Below are 20310 nucleotides of genomic sequence, written 5' to 3'. Positions count from 1 at the left end.
CAACTCAAAAGTAAAAAAGAAAACAAAGTTTAACTCGTCCAGAAGATTTTCACACTCACAACCTAGTAATCTGCTTGCAGAAACCGTAACTACTGATTCATAAAAGGATCACGCAATGGAAAAAAAACTCTATACATGTGAGTAGAAGGAAATTTTCCTCTGCTAGCTTGTAGATGCAATTATTTATAACCTTCAAAACTGAAGTCGTTGAGTCTGTACTAGCCAACAAGGTCCACGATAGTTTTTTAGTTGCTGAACTTCTGTTCAGTAGTGCCAGCTGAGACCTGCATTATACAAGAATGATAAGCTTCAAATATTTTTGTGGAAAATTTCCTGGTTTGCATAATATGGGGTTGGATTTTGACATTCACAAATTTCTTTCAGATGAAGCTAATGTCATGCTAATTGAACAATTTTTGTCTAAAAAGTAACCCATGTCAACAAGCTTGATTGTGATATTTAACTAACCTAGATGAACCATTCATGCAAAAGTTTTTTTACGTGTTCAATCTGATTTTCTTTTGTTGCTTGTTTTGAATTATGAAGCTCATACAGGCCAACTCAAAGGTTTTGAGCATTCTAAAATCAGGCAAGTTTTCTACTCTCCTTTGCATAAAGTAGAAATATAGAAAGTGTCAAACTTTTTGCTTCTGCTATTTGCCAGTTCTTTCACACTTGAAGTGCTTACTCCTAATTACTAGACTTTATCACCGGCTAATGTGTTTGGTAGGCTACTAATTAAATGTATGGAAAAAGTGTTTATACACACTTACCCCGACTGATGTGACAAAATTGCAAACTGCACATTTGACAGATCGTGCCCCATATTGATACATTAACAGCATCCTGCAATTCCCGCAATTGACATGCGCCACTTGATTTGCTGTCAAAATTGTTCAATTTGAAGGAATTAATAATCAAATCACCAGTGTAGGTGGTAAGAAATTGAAAAGTTTTCAATTTTTTACCTTCCAAGGCGAGATTAACTGTGTGACAGCAAGAACATTGGACACTTGTTGCTCCTCGTATGTACATGAGTAAAGTGTGACAACCTCCGCAAACTAACTGAGCCATTTCAGTTCCTGTCCAGTGTCCATTTCCAAATTAGAACCTCTCTAGTTCATTATCAGAATAGAAAGAGAGGGAGAGAGAGATGTACCAGGTGGTGGCACGGCGGTGACTGCATTGCAGACAGCACAGCACACTGATGTTGCCCCGACTGGATAGAGTAAAAGATTTCGACATCCCGAGCAAACAAGTTGGCTTTGTGTTCCTAATTGATAGTAAAAAAAAAATATATATAGAATTTATTTTGTCTAAACCACAAAACAGGGCATAAGAAAGTTAAATCTGCTACCATAATCAAGCTAGGATTTTCCTACACCTGCATTTCTCAAATACTACATAAAGTTCTCATTTCACTTAATTCGTGGTGCTGTATTTGATAATTGTGGCTAATTATGCACTTTTTTTTCTTCCCTTTTTTTCTCAGATGAGAAGAAATAATACCGTTGGCTGGTGGTGGTAGTGGTGTTGTGTATGGTGCTGGCGGAGTTGGATAAGGCGCAAGAGGTACTGGCATTGTAAAACCCCACAAACACACTTCTCTGTTTTCCTTATCTCTTCCTCTCTCTCTCTCTTTCAAGCTCTTAGAAGAGAACTTACTTCCTCAGCAACCAATCCTGAAACTTTCTCTCATTCTCACATCCCTATTACCAAACCAGAGAAACAAAAACACGTCAAACACTTTAAAAGTTACTTTTATAGTCTAGATTCTAAGATTGCATGAGGAAATTAACACCATATATGTATATATACCAGCATAGAAAAGCTCCAGAAAGAGAGAAAGAAATGCAGGAAAGATTCAGTGCAGTATCGGAAAATCTATTTGATTCCCAGTTGAGTAATTTTTCAGTTGAAAACATGAAAATGAGAAGAGTTTGTTTATTTGCTTGGATATGTTGAGAGAAGAATACAGAACTTAAGGGAGGATTCTCTTGTTGAGCATTATGGTGGTAGTGGGACAAACACAAGCTCCCTTTTGCAAGTTGTAGATGATAGAGAGATGGGAGAGAGAGAATTTATAATCAGTTGGGAAGGTAACTGTTGTATTGTAGCAGTTAATTTTTGTTACCATTTGAAAGTCGTAGTCAAATCATGAAAACTTCCATTGGATGGGAATTTCGTCACTAGTTCTATTCTTGGACTAATGTTGGGGAGGAAGTTATCAACATATATACTTTGTTGTCATTGTCTATACATTAATACATATGTTCGTATTATTTATTATATATGTATAGTATAGCGGTTGTGTAGAATTCAATCGACAGATGTACAGTAAACGAACCGAGCTAAGCACAGACAAAAATATACATATAGATAGACAGATCGTAGTAAATAATACCTAATCGCGAGAGTGACAAAATGTGGATGCATGTAGAATCGATTGCGTGTTTATTTTTATTTTATTTTTGGATTCAGGGTCACATAAACAGTTTCCTTGCAACTGTGAAGGGGAAGACTGTATATCGATTTATTCCCCCTTACCCGCATTGGGGGAGTCTTACCGCATCCATATTTGCTCTTTGCCCTTAATTCATATGTATAGAATGATGGTTTTTTTTTAAGGAGGGAAAGAATAGTATTAACTAAGATGATTGAGTTAATTCGTATTAATTAATCGATAATTCCAAAATGAAGCTTTCGGCCCTCCAAATTAAATGAAAATCGTAAATATTATCGAAAAATATCGTATACTTTAAATGAAAGGTAAAATTAGTCGAAAAGGAAATGAATTTTCTTTTTCCCTCGGTGGTAAATCAAAATCAACTTTGTGATATGAAATGAAACCATGGGCCACAATTTTTGCATATCCTCTCAAACTCAATGGCATCATGGCATTGAATAATGAATATTGATGCATGTGTATGTGTATGTGTGGTTAATTTTCTCTTTTGAATGTACAACAGAGCATATGCACGTGAGTGTTGTATTCAACCACACGCCTCTTTCTCACCAATCAATTCAAGGCTATATCTCTGCCACGACATTCATTAAAGGTCATTTTGGTCAAAAAGCCCTTTTTTCCTTCTCCCACCTATCATAATATTTCACTATACTTTTTTTTTTTGTTTTAAACCTTTTGATCAATTCCATGAATTCTCACCTAAACATGGTTTGCTGATGTGGCAGTGGCGCCACTACACGTCAGCATGCATGTATGTATGTTTAGATTAGTTGGTTTGTTCATCCGATCGAAATATCGTTCGTTCATATTCGGGGTAGGGGGGACGGAGACAAGACTGAACGTTGGACATTATGTCGTTAGAGAGACTATAGTAGTTGCTTTAATTTTAGTCGGGGGGATATGAGTATTTACATCCATTATGAAACTTTACTTTATTGAACTCATGTATCATGAGTTATTTGATAGATATAATACTACTTCCGTCTCATAATAGATCCAAATTTTTCTATAAAAAGTTAGTATCCATTTATTTTTGCAACATGAGCATATATCAGACGCTAATGTAGTACTAACGTACGTGATTGACCACTTAGAATGTTCGTTAAAAGTAAAGAGTTGGTCAATAAGGTTTTATCCAATTGATTAAGGATTTAGAGGAGACTTTATAGTAGACTTTCGTGGATTCCCTTCGTGGGAATAGGATTAGCCCTCATCACATGATGGATTCCAATCCGTATAAAGACCAATAATCTTATATACTACTTTTTTTTGAACAATCAATAATGTTATATATATGCTGGTAGTTGCCCAAACATGGGTAGGTCTCTCCATCTCTTGTGTAGGATGGAAACAAATATTTCAAACATAATATTAATCATATTGATGCCCTAATTAACCGATTGTCAAAAAAAATAAAAATTTAACATTATACGGACATGGAAACACATTAACAGTAGCTAGATTGCCATATCCTACCACAGTACCACTCCACAAATACAATAGCTCGAAATGGCAAAGAATCAAATCTATAAATGATAGTATATGTTTGGATATAATTCGAAATCTTTGTATTTTTATTTTTTAATAAAAACATAGCTAAGCTTGGTATAAAGAAGATGAAACCGTTGAATATTAAATTTCCGGTTCGCTTTGCGACACTTAAAAGTGAACCGGAGGAAGCAGTTTTGAACAATGGACGGTTTCTTAGACATATCATTCGTAGGTAAACTGTGGGCGGTAGAATCTTATAAGGATAGGATTAGGAAGTGAGATTTCTTACATCTTGAAGGTAAAAAATATTTCTAGTTTTACGAAAGAGTACTTATTACTATTGTTTCATGAATTGGCCAATCATTTAATTTTGTTGGTTTTATGTACATTGATAATTTTAATTTTGTTAGGAAGTACGTGTGAAGTGGCGAATTGAATGCTGTTCAACAAAAATGTTCTGTAAAATAAATCAAACAACCTTTCTTTCTTTCTTAGCTGTGGTCCTCTCCTCCGTCCTTAATTTCCCACATATATATATATATATATATATATATATCGGTCAAGATAGAGTTTTGAAAGTCACTATTCATTTAATTTAATTAAATTAAATAAATATACACCAAATTTGCTTAATTAAATAGACTTATTTTCTTATCTTTACTGTTTTTGGTCCTACTCCTACAACTACAAGCAAGGCAGCTAATTATGAACTTGAAGTGAATTCGTTTGGTTGATTAAATGTGCCACGTCACATATGCCACATCAGTATCGTATTATGGTGTCAAAAAAGTGGCACACCACAAGAAGTTAACTTCACATTATCCTTTTTAACGGTGACGACTAACGTGAATGAAGATATATTATGGAAGGAGCCAAGTGGAAATTAAAAGTCCAAAAAAGACAATTTCCATTAAACTCGTAGCTCTATTCATATATATATATATATATATATATATGAAGTATATCTGCAAATAAAGATTTGAATCTATCATTATCAATAATAATAATAATAATAAATTTGAATCTATCTCTTCATCGATTTATTGATGCATGGTTGACATAAACACTTAACATAACGATTAATGTTGTAGAGATATATAATTTATTTACACGTAATATTGAAAATAAAATATTTTGATCTTTTTATCAAATATTGAGATGAAATTTTACTTTAATGAACGGTATTAGAAAATTATAAGCAATTTTTTTATATTATCTTTACTATTAAATATATACAATCACACCCTAAAAAGAATACATTAATTCCCAATATTACATATCACGATATGATAAGTCCAATCATTTTAAATGCATCTGAGGCTTCCGAAATAAAATAGGCATTGTCAAGATTCAAGATGTTGTACTTAAAAATCCAAATATATATATACACGAATAATTACCAAATGAATTTCACGCTTCATTAATTAAGCCAGGCACACTTCCTTTTCCTTTGTCTACAAGTAGGCTTGATGTGAATTGTGAGTAATCCAAAATTTATGTAGATTTTATAGTGTGTTTGTTGGCTGTTTCTTGGTAGACATACATATTAATAAAATAAATTGAAAATATTTAAATATATAGGATGATGGGCAAACGAGAGAGACATTATAAATTCGCCTACGTACTAATATATATTATACATGAGAGTTCTTTTTTTTTTTTTCTTTTTTTTCAATATCGAAAAGGGAAGTATATTAATCAATATTCTCGGCAATAGAGTTTAGAGAGGTCGGCAAATGTCCTAAGGCATTACATTTAAGATTCGGAATGCAATGCGCTAGGTGATTGCGACTTCTCGATTGCTAACAAAATTACAGTAGGAGAAAGGAAGATTCGAGGGACCTGATATATGTAGAGTTCTACGAGCTACAAAGGGTATCAGAATTTTCTTACTTTTCATTATTTGGAAAGGGAAAAGAGGAAAAAGGGGTATAATAGTAATGAATCGGTTGATGCCCTAGAAGGAAAAGTATGGGCAATATACCCTAGACAAAAGCTTATAAGACCCTACAAATATATATATATATATATATGGACAATAGATAAACATACAAGAAAACTAAAGGACCACTTCCATTTTCTGTAGCGTTGTTGAATTTTTTCCCCAATATAAACTTGGCCGCAAATCCGATTAGATATTCCACGACTATACTTTCTAGAATAATGTAGTTTCTATAATAGTTTAATACTCTCTAGAGATTTCGTCTAATGCATGTCAAGTATTCGCCTTCTATTTAAAGGTCTTTGTAGTTCCAGGATCATCAACCACGTATCAATCGAGTTTGAGGCCCGAAGCGAAATAAAAAGAAAAAATGAGATTTTTATGTAAATTTATTGACAATATTAAATTATAATTATAATATTTTTTTCTCTTTGCGTATATTATTTTGGTCCTTTCAATTTTCTATGTATAAGTTTTTTGGGCCCTTTGAATATATATACATATATATTTTTTTCGTATCACAATACATTATGTTTTGTATTTTGAGATTCATCTAAATGTACATGTATGTAGTCAATGATCTTCACTAAATATAAAATTTTTTGGATGCATATGAAAATACAAAACATCATGTATTGTTATATAATATTTTTCTTTTAGACCCTTTTTAATATACATGTATAACATTTCTTTTTTTACTAGACCACCGTCTTTTTTTTTTCTTTTTTTTTGGCTACTTTGAGATCATTCGGAAGCGCGGATCCGATGCTAGACAAGCTCTTTGATAAGAAGCATGATACAAAACATTTGCAATGTTTTGAGTTATTAAAATTCCATTTAAATTAGGAAGGAGAAAAATAAATAACTTTTTTTAATTGATTTCTTATCTACTATTGAAAGGGATAGTGAAAGTTCCACAAGTCCACCATTCTTTTGTATTATTAGGAAGCACTACGAGGTCATTTTTGTCTTAACAAAAATTCATAACTATGTATTAATTATGCTCAACAAAAAATGTCGAGACAAGAAGATGATGTTGACTAATCTTTAAAAACAAGTGAGTAGAAGAAGAAACAAATTAACAAAGTAGAGGCACCAACAAATTAACATCTCGGATTGCAATCAAACAAGGCCCTCCTCCGAGATACTAATAATGTAGCCTAACAAAATGAAGACACCCCCAAATTTCGATTGTTGTTTTCTTGGCAAGTGCATTTAATCGATTGTCGATTAGATACTGAAAATCATTTATTTATTTTTGCAAAAAAATCATAATCAATTTCAGAAATAATGGGTCTTGGGTGCATCGCTAAATTTATTGGATAGTCACAAGATCTATCATTGACAACACAATTTTTTCACATGAATAAAGATAATCGATCACATGAATGAAACACACTTAAATTATTGGTAAAAATATTGATATAATAATTTAATATATAATTTAGGATTGTACTTAATAAATACATGTAGTCAAATGCACGTGTCAGAACATAGGTACAGTCACTCCCATGTTCCCTACGTGCAAACTAGGCGGATCACGCCAATTTCTACTTGTTGGACTTGTTGGATTGTAGGGGTGTGTGTGGTAGGTGCGCCGCATAAGAGGAGCGCACCCATCAGTCCCTTGTTAAAAAATTAAATTCTGAATTAATCTCCATTAAAAACAAAAACTTATAAATTGATCCTATACATATTTTCACTTCAATCCCTATATCATTTCAATATTATTTTTTCACTTTAATCCTTAAGTTAGGTAGAAACTTCCATTCCTTTACGTTCCTACCGCGCTATACACCACATCCGAATTCGCTTTTGACTATCTTGCTTAAATATTTCATTTTCATGCCTCTTAGGGCGGTCCTCTTTGGTGGGGTAAACCCACTTCTCATCTCTTAAACCAACCTGATCGATGCTGCAAGCAATAATATATGGTCCACCTTCATTTATGTTGTCTCATCAATTCATATTTTAGATTCAATCTTTCTGTCACAATTGCAAATCCAAACCCAGCTCAGTTTCAACTTTTTCCCTAAGCTAAGCACCTTTCAATCATAGTACTTAAAACATTTAAATGCAGCTCTTTGGATTCATTAATACTCCATTTGTTCTTAATATCGGTATAATACGAGTTAGTAATACGAGTTAGACCGATAATAAGAACAAATGGATTAAAGCTAGAGATCGAAGAGATTGTTAAAATTGAATCAAAAGAAGCAAAGTGTGGATCAAAAGAATTGATCATTTATTTATCATGGGTTCGAACTATTTGTCGAGCCTGCCGATCGTCCCTAACATTTTTCGTACAAATAATGCATCTCACGACAAGTCAGATGGCTTCAAATGATCACCTTTTAATCGTGTAACGTTATCTATTAGCACAAACAAGTCAAATCTTGTCCCAACAGATAAAACTAAAACGTACTATTATCGAAAGCTTGGGCAGGGAATTATTTTTCTAACAACTAGCTAATAATGATTTTAACGGCCAGAATTAAGATGAATGTTTTATAATAATCCATCTTACTAAGAGATAAGATATGCCTAACCTCGAACTTGTGGATAAATAAAAGGCCACATGAACAAAAACAGAAGGAACTTTGTCTTGTTTTAAGAAGTCAAGATAGTCATTTCAATAAGAAATAGATAATAAATTTCATTCAAATGATTTGACAATCATCTTATTAATAATTCTTAACAAACATGTTACATATGGTTATGGACTGATTCAAAAGGTAAGAAAGGCCAAAAGTGCTTCTTGTCAATGAACAATGGCATTTCAAATGGCTCGAAATGGCCAAAACTACTTATCAATGAACAATGGCTAGAGTCTAGAGAGGTCAAATGTTTTGGCTAAGAATATCTTCAAATCACAATATTTACTTGAGAAACTGAATTATCTAATGAACCACGAGGCATGAAATATAGGTATAAAATTTCCATTCAAAATCAAAACTTTAACAATATCCTTTGTAAATTTTGAAAATATGGATTGGTCGAATGGATTTTTCTCATGATAAATGATGGACACCAAGGAAACGGTCTTGATCACTAAGCTTTCTATTTACACTAAGCTTTCTATTTACACGAATATAGAACTGGGAAAAGAATGTTCTATTATAGCAGATATTGTCATCATGACTCATCAATATCATCATTATTTCCATAAACAGCAGAAATATAGTAGCCTATGGTTTTGAGGGTGAGGCCTGGAAACCTGTAAGGACTATCTGGCTGAAGATCAATCTTTACAAAAGGCCATTGCATTACTTCTGCTGCTGCACATTCTTCCCAACCATCCCCAATTATGCAAAATCGAACATTTTCACCGCTAAAGCGTTCCTTGATCCATTGGAAACATTGAGGTTTTCCCACATCCCACGAGCTGTAGACTGGAAAAAACAAAAAGGAAGTAAGAAGAAGATTAATTAAGCGCATCTGTATTTACAAATTAGTAAGATAATATACCAATGTCAAGTATTTTAAAACTAATTTTGGTATCCTGTACAAGCCTACAAGTCGGTAAACAACTCAACATCAACAAGACTACAACTTGGTAAACAACTCTGTAAACTCAACAAGCCTACAAATCAGAAACAAGCCTGTAAGCTCCACAAGCCTACAACTCGGTGAATGACTCTGCCAGCTCAAAAAGCCTACGATTCGGCGAACGACTCTGCCAGCTCAACAAGCCTACGACTCGGTGAACGACTCTGCAAGCTCAACAAGCCTACAACTCGGTGAACGACTCTGCAAGCTCAACAAGCCTACAACTCGGCAAAAAACCGGTAAGCTGAAGAAGCCAACGAGTCTGAAGAAGTAAAAACTCAGTAACCTCAAAAAGGCTACAACTCGGTGCACACAGTAAGCTCAACAAGCCTACAACTCAGTAAACAAGCCGGAAAGCTCAACAAGACTACAATTCGATAAGCTCAACAAGCCTACAAATTTGAAAACAACTTGGTAAGCTCAACAAAGACTACAAATTCGAATTCAGAAGAGCTCCATACCTGTGTTGTTAAATCGATTCCATAAATGCATAAACTTTATTTCAAAACTAAGATGGGGTAGATCCTATAATTATATTACCATAAACTTTAACCCTTTAGGACATGAGATGAAGAGATGACTGACCATTTTCATGAGTTATCAACCCATCAAGAGAAAGCATTTTGCAAGGCTCGGTATTAATGATCCAGAAGTAACCAAAACATTTATGTGGCGACTTTCCACATTGATAGTATCTCTGAGGCCACCAAGAGAGGAATTTGTGCAGTCCAATCCAACAGAACACTGCTCCAAGAAGGCTCGACCTGCATTTGAGACAAAACAGAGACAAAACAAACACAAAAACATTCATACATCAGTAAACATTGTCTTGAACCTCATCAAGACAAACCGCAGAGCTTGGGAGACCATTATACAGAACTTTGTCTTTTAATCCCCATCATATATGAAAACATACCAGATGCAAGCCTTACATCTTTGTATTTATCAGTCATATCATATAAGTCATCAAAGCGACTGATTGTTTCCTTTGTCAAGCAACTTACGCAACCCCTGGAGAAAATAAAAATAAAAAAGGAGATCTGTTATAAATCTTACATTCATGTCTTGTAAAACTAAAACAAATAGAATAAATTCTTCATGGGGTTAAATGTTAAAAGGCAGATATTCACAATGGAAGGTAAAAGAAGTTACAAAAATAAACAAGGTCAAATAAGGTGATTTTCCAACTAAAAACTAGCAGTTTCACTCTTCTTATGTTACTTCAGTTGACAGAAGTTAAAGTTCATAGCATAAAAGATATCTTAAGCTTGATCTGATATCGCATTAGTATACCATAAGAATTCTATTCTGCAATGGATCCTCATACTCAAAAGAGCTATAGTGAGCAAAATGAGCTCATTTTTGAACCATCATTACAAGTCTCCATGAGACAAAATTCAAACAAATGAATTTTTTCCCTGTATTGAGCCCATAAAACGTAGCATGATGTTTATAAATGAATAAAAATAAAGCAACAACAAGGGACTAGGGTTGACATTTACAGGTTACACACCTGTTCATACTTATTTGCAATGGCTCTAAGCCTATATGCTAGCTTTTTCTTGCCGAGATCATCAGATGGAGTAGTAAATCCATCTTGGACAAAATCATAATCGCTAAGGTCCTGCCTGTCATCATATTGCCTCAAGGAATCAAGAAAAGGTTGATTGCAGTTCTCAACCTGCAACATCAGTGAGAATATGAGAAAGACAAAAAACATTGTTTTGGCAATTCACACATCAGGAAGCAGCATGCAAGAGAAAAAAGAAACGAATTTGCTCATAGAAAAATAAATCGTCACAGAGCTGAAGAATATGGTTCTCCCAAATCTTCCCAATTTCTTCACCCTCTCTGGCGTTCTTTGTACCATTCAAAGCCTTTGCATACGTCCCGTGCAGCAAAGACTTTAGCAATATAAGAGTCTCATCCATATCCCACATGTATAGTGTTTTTTTCACCACATCCACATCTTTGCTAGAGGAAGCATTATCATTCTTCGAATCAGCTACAGTTGAATTGTCATCCATAATATTCTTACCCTATGGAAAAGACCAACATTTAAACGACGGTCAATGTTTACTAGTCTACCAGAGTATTTTTGAGTTAATAGTCTTTGAAATCAATCAATCAATCAATCAAGCATGGCAATGAGCAATTCACCTTTAAATTCTATTTTATTATTTCCTACTATCATTTCAAAAATGAAGATGACGCTTGATTAAGACATGAGAACACAGACATATTTCAGTCAAATAGAAATACAAATTCAAATCTACACTATTCCCAGAACTGGAAAAATCAAATCGAACTGATTTCTACGAACACATATCAAACGCAGAGAATTAAAACAATGAACCACCCATGAATGAAATGTGGAGAAAAGTTACCTGTATATGACTGGTTTCAACTGAACTGGCAATGATTATAGAACCTGTTAAAATTTCAAACTTTGGAAAAGTGAAGGTATGAGAACTCAGAGCATTTGATCGGCGGGGTTATTAATGAGCTCTCCTCTATAGTGGAGTAACAACATCTTTGGCAATGGCGATTGACCAAATTTGAGTGGGCTGTTGTGGTTGACTTTTTTCCATTCAGCCCAAATTTGCTCTTTTATATCCATTTTCCCATGGATGAGCCCAATAGCAAATTACATTTATGATAGAAGTATAACATATATATGTTCTTAGGGAAAAACACATAATTTTCTGTGGTCAGTTTTTTACAGTTTCATGCACTGACAGTTAGACGAGAAGTTAGAATATTCGAAGAACTAAAAAAACACATAATTTATGTATGGAACTTTTACTAATTACATGTATAACACATACTAGTGAGAGTGTTATGAGTGACCAAATTTCATGGATATTTTCTATAAAAAAGAATTCTAAATATATTTATTAATTTTTCGTACGTTACGATCACGATAAAAATAGAATATTCTCTGGGACTTTTCGTATTTTCGACTATTTTCTTGGATTAAGAGCAAGATAAAAAGTAGAATACACGTGTGATACATGCTAACGCTATAAGTGATTCTTTCAAATTACTTGCTAAATTAACATTTTAGTTATCTCATATTTAATTTTAAACTCATTATGTTCGTTAATAAGTATCGGGAAGGCATTGTCCAAACTTATCGACGAACCGAGAGTATTTTGATTTTTTCTTTAAAAATATAAGAAATCGTCTTAATTTTTTTTTATAAAGATATTTAAATTAAGAGTCCCAACTCAATGTCGATAAATAAATTAGTGAAATTCTATAAAAAAAAAAAAAAAAAAAGTGAAATTGGTCAATCAAGTCCACAAATCCTAAGAATAAGTAAAGAAAATTTTCCAAAACCTAAATAAAAATGGTTCCTTTATAGTCTCAATTGGGCTGACTAGACATCTCTCTGCACAAAAACAAAACAATATATAAACAATACTCAGGATGACTTCATCCTGCTGACGCGTCGAAGTGACTCATTTCAATTCTAAGCAGCTTTCTGCATGCACCCAACTCCAAATTTTCATTCTCTCAGCATCATTTGATCGAACACATCGAGAACAAAGAATCGCAGTGATAAAAATCGCAAAGTAAGTCTAATAAAAATGGTTCCTTTACTTCGAATTAGTTCATCATGCATATGGGGTTTTGTTGATTTGTATAATATTCCTATCTCTGTTTTCTTTAGTTTTTGTTTTTGATTTTGATTTGGTTCTTTTGTTTTTAATCAGGATTTCAAGATATGGGTCGTTCTAAGAAAGAAAAGAGGAATCAGAATGCTCGGTCGACGAAGAGAAGTAATTCTGGCCAGCCTGCAAAACCGAATTCCGGAGGAGCTTCTTCTTGCATGGCGGCCGCCAAACCCTCGCCAGAATCGGAGGAACCCGTCCCGATGTATGAAGGGTATCCGGTTCCACTTGATGAAGTACTTAAACAGCGTGATGATAACATTGAGGAAGACTTACAAGACAGGCTAGTTGAAAAACTCGAGATTTTGTACAAAGAAGCTTTAAGAAGGATTGTGGAATTAGGTTATGATAAGGATGTGGCTCTAAAAGCTATACTGAAAAGTGGGTATCGCTATTGCGAGCTCCGTAAAATAGTGTGGAACGTCGTGAATGATTCGGTGGCTTATTTGAATGGTAAAGAAATCGGTGGCCGTAGTAGTATTAGACTTGAATTTGCTGATTTGAGGGAGTTAATGGAGCATGTGCTCAATTCTATGGTGCATAAAGTAAGACAAGCTAGGCCATACTTGAATAAAGGAGATGCCATGTTTTGCTTGCTTCGTTGTGATCTTAATGTGAATGTTGCGAGTACAATGGAACTTCCATCGTTTTTTCAAACAGCGAATGATACAGAATCGAGTGATGAACAGGAGAAAGTTGGAGATGATAACAATGCTGGTTTAGTACCTGGTAGTTCAGATTCACGGCCAAGTGATGAAGATTGTGTAAATTCATTGTTAAGCAAAATTCAAGACCTGAGCATCGATCAGCAAATAGAATTTGGACCTGAAGAAGTGAGGGATGAGATCATTGCAGGTTACGAACGTCTGATTAAGGATCTTGAAAAACAAGTGAAGGAACGAATAGACTGGGCGCAGAAAAAGGCATTGCAGGCTGCGAAAAAGCTCACCGATGATTCAATAGAGCTTAAAACATTAAGGATGGAGAAAGAGGATGATCAGTTTGTTATAAATGAAAATGACATGAATCTTGACGAATCAACCATGAAGAGACTTGCTGATGTGGAGAGAGAGTTACATTCATCTGATGCTGAAGCGGTCCAAGCAGATGAAATTTTTTCACAATTGTTGAAGGAGAAGGCTGAGATCAAAGCCGAGATGGAAGCTGTAAACTTAAGCGCTAGGGAATGGGATTCAGCATCTCTGGAGCTTGAAAAGTCGGAGAAGAAGGCTGAGAAGAAAGCTATGGCTGAGGAGAAACAGACAATTAAGCTGCAAGAGGAGATTGCCAATGTGAAAGAGAAGAGGAAAGAGCTTGAAAATAGTATAGCTTCTGTCCTACAGGCGGAAAAGGAAGCTTCGGTACGTATGGAAATGTTATCTATTCCTTATATATACTTGCATAATTGTTTCAATTCATCCTGTTATAATTTCATCAATTGGATGTAGATTGATTAGGTCTTATAGCTATCCCATTTAAACAAATTTTTACTTAATTTTGTGTCCACTAGTTGAATTTTCTCTAGTTTGATTCATGTACGGTTTTCTCTATGGTTGGTAGCAGCATTCTCGTTTTCACTCGTTGAGATTATTTGGGATGGAAGTTTTATGTAGTGCAATTTGTGCCCTTCTTTTTAGCTGTGTGTCTTCTATAGATCTGATTCTGTATCATTCTACTAGTCCTTGCTAGTTACTAAGTTTTTTTTTTTTTTTGGTTATGATATCCTATATATATTGTAGCATGTATGTCCCTTCATTTCACCAAATCTTTTGTCAGTTGCATTCACATTGAAGTTATAATGGTTTATGATTGTCATCGAATCATGCAAATGATAAAATTTTCATTTTGGCACTAAATATGCAAGCAAATGTCTTTGGATTGTCAGTTAAAATGGAGCCAGGAAGTGGCTGCTGCGAAGGAGGCAAAGTTTACAATTCAGAACGAACGCCGTGCCAGGAAAGAATCGGAGCTTGACAAGAAACTAATGATAGATTTTTTGAAAGCAGAGATAGATTTGAAGTTCAAACGCGCCAAGGATGACATCAAACGACTAGAAGAAGAGCGCTCTCGTCTGCTAGCTTCTCCAGACTTGCCTGATAATAAATTTCATATGCAGCTGACAGAATCTTCTTCTTCTGAGACGATATCGGATATCAGGGAATGTATGATTTGCATGAATGAAGAAGCTACAGTCTTGTTCCTTCCATGTGCTCACATGGCACTCTGTTTCCATTGTAATGAAATATATGGAATGGGAAAGAAGAAGGGTGCACCAGCTTGTCCTTGCTGTGGCGTCCCTATCGAGGAGCGTATCCATACTTTCTACTAGACATCAGTGTGTTTTGCTGGCTTATATACAGTATTACTCATGTAATGTAAATGTCCTTAGATGGTTATATTTGTTGTGTAATAACTCAGAAAAATGAGCTTATGTTTTGCTCATAGACATGGTTGCAACCTTTTCTTGGAGGATTAAAACCACAAGACAGTTAAGTGACTTCTTTGGTTTAAACTCTTTGTTAGCAATTTTTCCCTTTCATGATACAACTTTTAAGTAGCACGGCACCAAGACAGCAACAAGGTTGCCGTCCCCATGCCCGAGACTTCTCCGTGCTATTGTTGGTGGTATATATGGTGAGTGAAGAAGTTAAAATTGTTAAAACATTAACCTCAATCACTTGTGTTATAACCAAATTGATTCATATTTGTACTATTGTCACTAAAATCATTTTCCTTAGCCGAAGATAATTGTATTAGTAAGTTCTAACAAAGAGAAAGTCCTGAGGAGCGAGTAGTCACTAAAGGAAATATAGGGTCTAAATTGTGCAAGTATCATTAGATAGAGGACGAACGATGCAATTTTCCTTTTATCTCCGATTTCTTGCCAAACACCTTAACAAACAAAGAAATCTACTGCGAGAGAGAAGCATATCCGAGCAAACAGAAGATTCCGGCCGGCGAGAATCAAAGCAGCTGCTAAGGCTAAGCCAATGCCTGAATTTTTGTGGGTCCCATCGAGTCGCTTTACCCAACGAGCTCAAACGAGCTTATCCAGGATCGGAGTGCTCTTATCCAGTTTAAATTTTGAGGACAATAGAGGATTGGGGTTCCTGCACTGAAGAACAGATAGAAGAGAGGCTGATGAAAAAGCTCGAATCTTTGTACGATGAAGCTTTAAAAAGGATTCTGGGTTTTCTATGGTGACCAGGATATTGTGACTAATGTGGTAAATAATGCATTAGCTTATTTGGATTGGCAATAATGAATACTGATAGCAATGGCGGTGTTGCTGCTTCTGGCTTAATTGGAAACTTGGAGAATTCCAAAATCGAATTTACTGATTTGAGGGATTTACTGGAATATTGGCTCACTGGTATGGTGCATCTGTAAAAACAAGTTAGGAAGTGCTATCTGGTGTTTGCCAGTATCATCGTGCTTCCATACATTTTTTCGATTCCAAGTAATGTAGAGAAAATCGGCAGTTATGGGAATGCTGGTTTTTTCCACATGCCCTTTGTAGGTTTCATGGTGGTTGGGGGTTTGGAAATGATGGGAATTCTGAGTTTCTGGTCAATGACGGTTTATCTTATAGTTCGGATTTGCAAAGGGATAATTAGTATCTGAAAAGGTTTATCCTTGCTCTGGTGATGAATTAATTGTTGATGAGGAATGTTTCTATGATAGCTGCTGGTTTTCGGGAGATCCCGAATGAAGCCTGGATAAGGAAAATGCTGAGATCAGAGCAGAGATGGAGCTTCTAAACTAAGTGCTTCAGAATCAAACACAGTTCTCTAGAAGTTGCAAAGCAGGAGAAGAAGAGCTGGAAGAAGCTTATTGCTTTTGAGAAAGAGAGAATCAAGTTGCTAGAGGAGATTGCTGATGAGAAACAGAAGAGTAAAGAGTTGCAACGTTCTATAGCTTGTGTTCAACAGCGGGGAAAGGAATCTGAGGTACGAGCAACCATTTCCAATCTCATTTCTTGCATAGTTATTTTTATTTTTTTGGCATTTTAGGTTGTTAATCTCATTTGGTTAGATTGGCGTAATTATATGAGCTTTGCCCGGTGGAGGGATTTGTCCAAAGAATCATTAGGACTGAAGCTCTTATTTTTGGTGGATAGCAGTCTATCCTTTTGATTGTTTGGAGATTGTGGGTTGAGTGCATCATGTTATACATAAAAGAAATATCCATGCAATGCTTGTGTTGTGTATTACCAGCTACCAAAATTAAAAGGAAAAAAGAACTTCCTACAAACCTAGCACATTTCCTAACACGCCTGGGCATGGAAACTGCGATAAGGGTGTATGGCACGTGATAGGTCTTTTTTACTTTTACCAATTTCATCAATCAATCATATCCTTCTGAAAACTTGTTGTCATCTTTTTTTCGTTACTTGATTGCCTGAGTAATATCTCTTGTCATTCTTTTTTTGGTTAGTTGATTTTGGTTTTGGCTGCTCATTTCTGTTTGGGACTTCTAAGTTGAACTGTTTCTGCTATTGGTAATATCATGCCCACTGTCCAAACTTACTAACGAACCTAGAGAGTGTTTTGAATTTTTATTTAGGAAATAAAAATCTACTTTAAACTTTTTTTTTATTTGACTTTGCTTTAGATAAAGATAATATTTATATATTAAGAGTCCCAATTCAATGTCTTGATAAAAAAATTAGTGAAATTCCATCCCCCAAAAAATAAGTGAAATAGGTGGTCAATCACTCCACAAATCCTAAGAATATGTAAAGAAAATTTTCCGAAATCTAAATAGAGTGGTCAAACAAAAATGGTTCCTTGAGTTCGAATTCAGTCTCGATACATCTCTCCAAAAAAAAGCAATACATTAATTCATTTTGCTGACATGTCAAGTAACTCATTTTAATTCTATCCAGCTTCTGCACCCAACTCATTTTTCCATCATTTGATCAAACTTATCGAGAACAACGAATTGCAGTGATAAACGCGAAGTGAGATTTTGTTGATTTGCTATTCTCTCTTTTTTCTTTAGTTCTTGATTTTGATAAGTTTATAAAGATTCTCTGGTTCTTGTTTAACCAGGTTTACGAGATATGGGTTGATCTAAGAAAGTTAAGCAAATAGGATTTGGATGTGAAGAGTGGAAGGAAGAGATCATAGCAATTCTCGAACGTCAGATTAAGGATCTTCAAAAAGAAGTGAAGGAACGAAAAGACTGGACGCGGAAAAAGGCATTGCACGCTGTGAAAAAATTCACCGGTGATTCGGCAGAGCTAGATACATTATGGATGGAAAGGAATCACCAGTTTGTTATAACTGAAAATGACAAGAATCTTGACAAATCAACCATGAAGAGGCTTGTTGATATTGAGAGAGATTTAAATACATCTTTCGCTGAAGCTGTCCAAGCAGAAAAAATTTCCACACAACTGGAGAAGGAGAAAGGTGAGATCAGAGCTGAGTTGGAAGCTGCAAACTTAAATGCTAGGGTATGGGATTCAGTATCTCTGGAGCTTGTTAAGGCAGAAAAGAAGGCGATGGCTCTGGAGAAACTGACAACGAAGCTGCAAGAAGAGATTTCTAATCTGAAGGAGAAGACGAAAGAGCTGGAATATAGTTTAGCCTGTGCCCGAGAGGCTGAAAAGGAAGCTGTGGTATGTATGAAAAAATTATCTATTCCTTAATTATATACTCGTATAGTTATTCCAATTCACCTTGTTATAAATATGTCTTGTGGTTTGAAAATGATTACTGCTCTTTACGTAGATTGGATGTAGATTGATTCTGTCTAACCTATATAAACAAGTTCTTACTTTTATGTCCACTTACTGAAATTTCTCCAATTTTGTTTCCAATGTTTATTTTCTCTATGGTTGGTAGCTGCATTGTCGTCCGTTGAGATTATTCCGGATAGGGACGGAAGTTTTAGTGTAGTGCAGTTTAATCATGCCATTCTTTTCGGCTGTGTGACTTTCATAGATTTTATTATGTATCTTTACACTAGTCCTAGTTACCAAGTGTTTTTGTTATGATTTCTTGTATATATATATATATATAATTGCGTCTTTGTCCCTTTATTTTACCAAATCATGCTGGTGAGTTGTCCTTTCAATTTTTTTATGACATATATTATTCTGCACTCACTGTTTTTACATTTACAATCGCAAATATCTTTGGATTGTTAGTTAAAATGGAGGGAGGCAGTGGCAGCTACAAAGGAGGTAAAGTTCGAACCCCAGGACGAACGCCGTGCCAAGAAAAAATCGGAGCTTGACAAGAAATTGCAGATTCACTGTTTGAAAGCGGAGATCGATCTGAAGTTTCGCTGCTACAGGGATGACATCCGACGACTTGAAGAAGAGAGCTCGCGTCTGCTAGCTGCCCCAGGCTTGGCTGATAATAAATTGCATAAGAAGCTGTCAGAATCTTCTTCTTCTTCATCTGAGACGATGAAAATCAGGGCATGTATGATTTGCATGAACGAAGAAGCTACAGTCTTGTTCCTTCCATGTGCTCACATGGCTCTCTGCTTTAATTGCAATGAAATCTATGGTATGGGAAAGAAGAAGAAGGGTGGAGCACCTTGTCCTCGCTGTCGTGTCCCTATTGAGGAGCGTATCCATACTTTCTATTAAATATCAGCATGCTTTTCAGGCTTATACTATACCATATTACCAAAAAAAATTATGTAATTTTCATTTCCCTTGGATGATTGGTTTCAGACTGAGACAGGTTTATGTTGTATTAATGAGCTTATGTGAGACTCAGACAATAGACGTTGTTGCATCTTTTATTGGAGGATTGAACCTTCAAGAGTCAAGACCAGTATCTGACTTTTGCTTCTTTTTAATCTCTTAATATTATTACTATTCATAGGAAAAGTGGCAAATATGTTTAGATGGAAGTAGTGTTATTTTCCATGATGCAATTTTCTACCATTTAGTTGTGGTGGGGAAGAAATTATAATATTTGCATGTGATATAATCCAATTTTGATTGCAAATAATATTTGCATTTTGCACTATTGTCTTTACTGCCAAGTGCTATATAGCAAAAGAAAAAAAAAAAAAAAAAAAGATCTGAGGAGCGAATGGTCACAAAATGAAATATAGGGAATTAATTATCGAAGTAGCAAACGTTAGAGGACCAATAATGCAATTTTCTTTTATCTCCTATTCTTCCATAGTTTTCCTGCCAAACACCTGAACAAACA

General features: G+C 35.0%; 4 protein-coding genes across 4 annotated transcripts; 2 read left to right on the top strand and 2 right to left on the bottom strand.

Annotated features, from left to right (window-relative positions):
• Nucleotides 1–245: 245 nt before the first annotated feature.
• On the bottom strand, nt 246–1582 carry LOC139881401 (protein LOL1). The gene is made up of 5 exons (XM_071865879.1): nt 1510–1582; nt 1160–1273; nt 969–1082; nt 774–883; nt 246–284 (listed from the first exon to the last, which is right to left on the bottom strand). The coding sequence occupies exons 1-5, from the start codon at nt 1580–1582 to the stop codon at nt 246–248; spliced, it is 450 nt and encodes a 149-aa protein (XP_071721980.1).
• Nucleotides 1583–9035: 7453 nt separating this feature from the next.
• Nucleotides 9036–11476, bottom strand: LOC139881408 (protein phosphatase EYA-like). Its single transcript, XM_071865884.1, is given in 6 exon segments — nt 9036–9292; nt 10035–10064; nt 10067–10213; nt 10366–10460; nt 10961–11134; nt 11229–11476. Coding segments are annotated over 6 exon segments (951 nt in total).
• Nucleotides 11477–13042: 1566 nt separating this feature from the next.
• LOC139881407 (MND1-interacting protein 1-like) lies at nt 13043–15455 on the top strand. Its single transcript, XM_071865883.1, has 3 exons — nt 13043–13082; nt 13169–14487; nt 15012–15455. Exons 1-3 carry the CDS (start codon nt 13043–13045, stop codon nt 15453–15455), a joined length of 1803 nt encoding a protein of 600 aa, XP_071721984.1.
• A 932-nt stretch (nt 15456–16387) lies between these two features.
• On the top strand, nt 16388–19733 carry LOC139881406 (MND1-interacting protein 1-like). Its single transcript, XM_071865882.1, has 5 exons — nt 16388–16512; nt 16647–16742; nt 16914–17076; nt 18207–18752; nt 19284–19733. The coding sequence occupies exons 1-5, from the start codon at nt 16388–16390 to the stop codon at nt 19731–19733; spliced, it is 1380 nt and encodes a 459-aa protein (XP_071721983.1).
• Nucleotides 19734–20310: the final 577 nt, after the last annotated feature.

Source organism: Rutidosis leptorrhynchoides, unplaced genomic scaffold, assembly GCF_046630445.1.
Source record: "Rutidosis leptorrhynchoides isolate AG116_Rl617_1_P2 unplaced genomic scaffold, CSIRO_AGI_Rlap_v1 contig150, whole genome shotgun sequence".
NCBI classification, from domain to species: Eukaryota; Viridiplantae; Streptophyta; class Magnoliopsida; order Asterales; family Asteraceae; genus Rutidosis; species Rutidosis leptorrhynchoides.
This window is presented reverse-complemented; position numbering and strand designations above follow the sequence as displayed.

Bases quoted from the DNA above. Each gene is read 5' to 3' on its own strand.
- LOC139881401 (XM_071865879.1), bottom strand. From the start codon at position 1,582: ATGCCAGTACCTCTTGCGCCTTATCCAACTCCGCCAGCACCATACACA. The intron at 1,274-1,509 runs GTATTATTTCTT...ACTATCAATTAG, and splicing joins ACTACCACCACCAGCCAACG to GAACACAAAGCCAACTTGTT. The intron at 884-968 runs GTAAAAAATTGA...CAATTTTGACAG, and splicing joins AGTTAATCTCGCCTTGGAAG to CAAATCAAGTGGCGCATGTC.
- LOC139881406 (XM_071865882.1), top strand. From the start codon at position 16,388: ATGAATACTGATAGCAATGGCGGTGTTGCTGCTTCTGGCTTAATTGGA. The intron at 16,743-16,913 runs GTATCTGAAAAG...AATCAAACACAG, and splicing joins GATTTGCAAAGGGATAATTA to TTCTCTAGAAGTTGCAAAGC. The intron at 18,753-19,283 runs GTATGTATGAAA...TTGGATTGTTAG, and splicing joins AGGCTGAAAAGGAAGCTGTG to TTAAAATGGAGGGAGGCAGT.
- LOC139881407 (XM_071865883.1), top strand. From the start codon at position 13,043: ATGGTTCCTTTACTTCGAATTAGTTCATCATGCATATGGG. The intron at 13,083-13,168 runs GTTTTGTTGATT...GTTTTTAATCAG, and splicing joins TAGTTCATCATGCATATGGG to GATTTCAAGATATGGGTCGT. The intron at 14,488-15,011 runs GTACGTATGGAA...TTGGATTGTCAG, and splicing joins AGGCGGAAAAGGAAGCTTCG to TTAAAATGGAGCCAGGAAGT.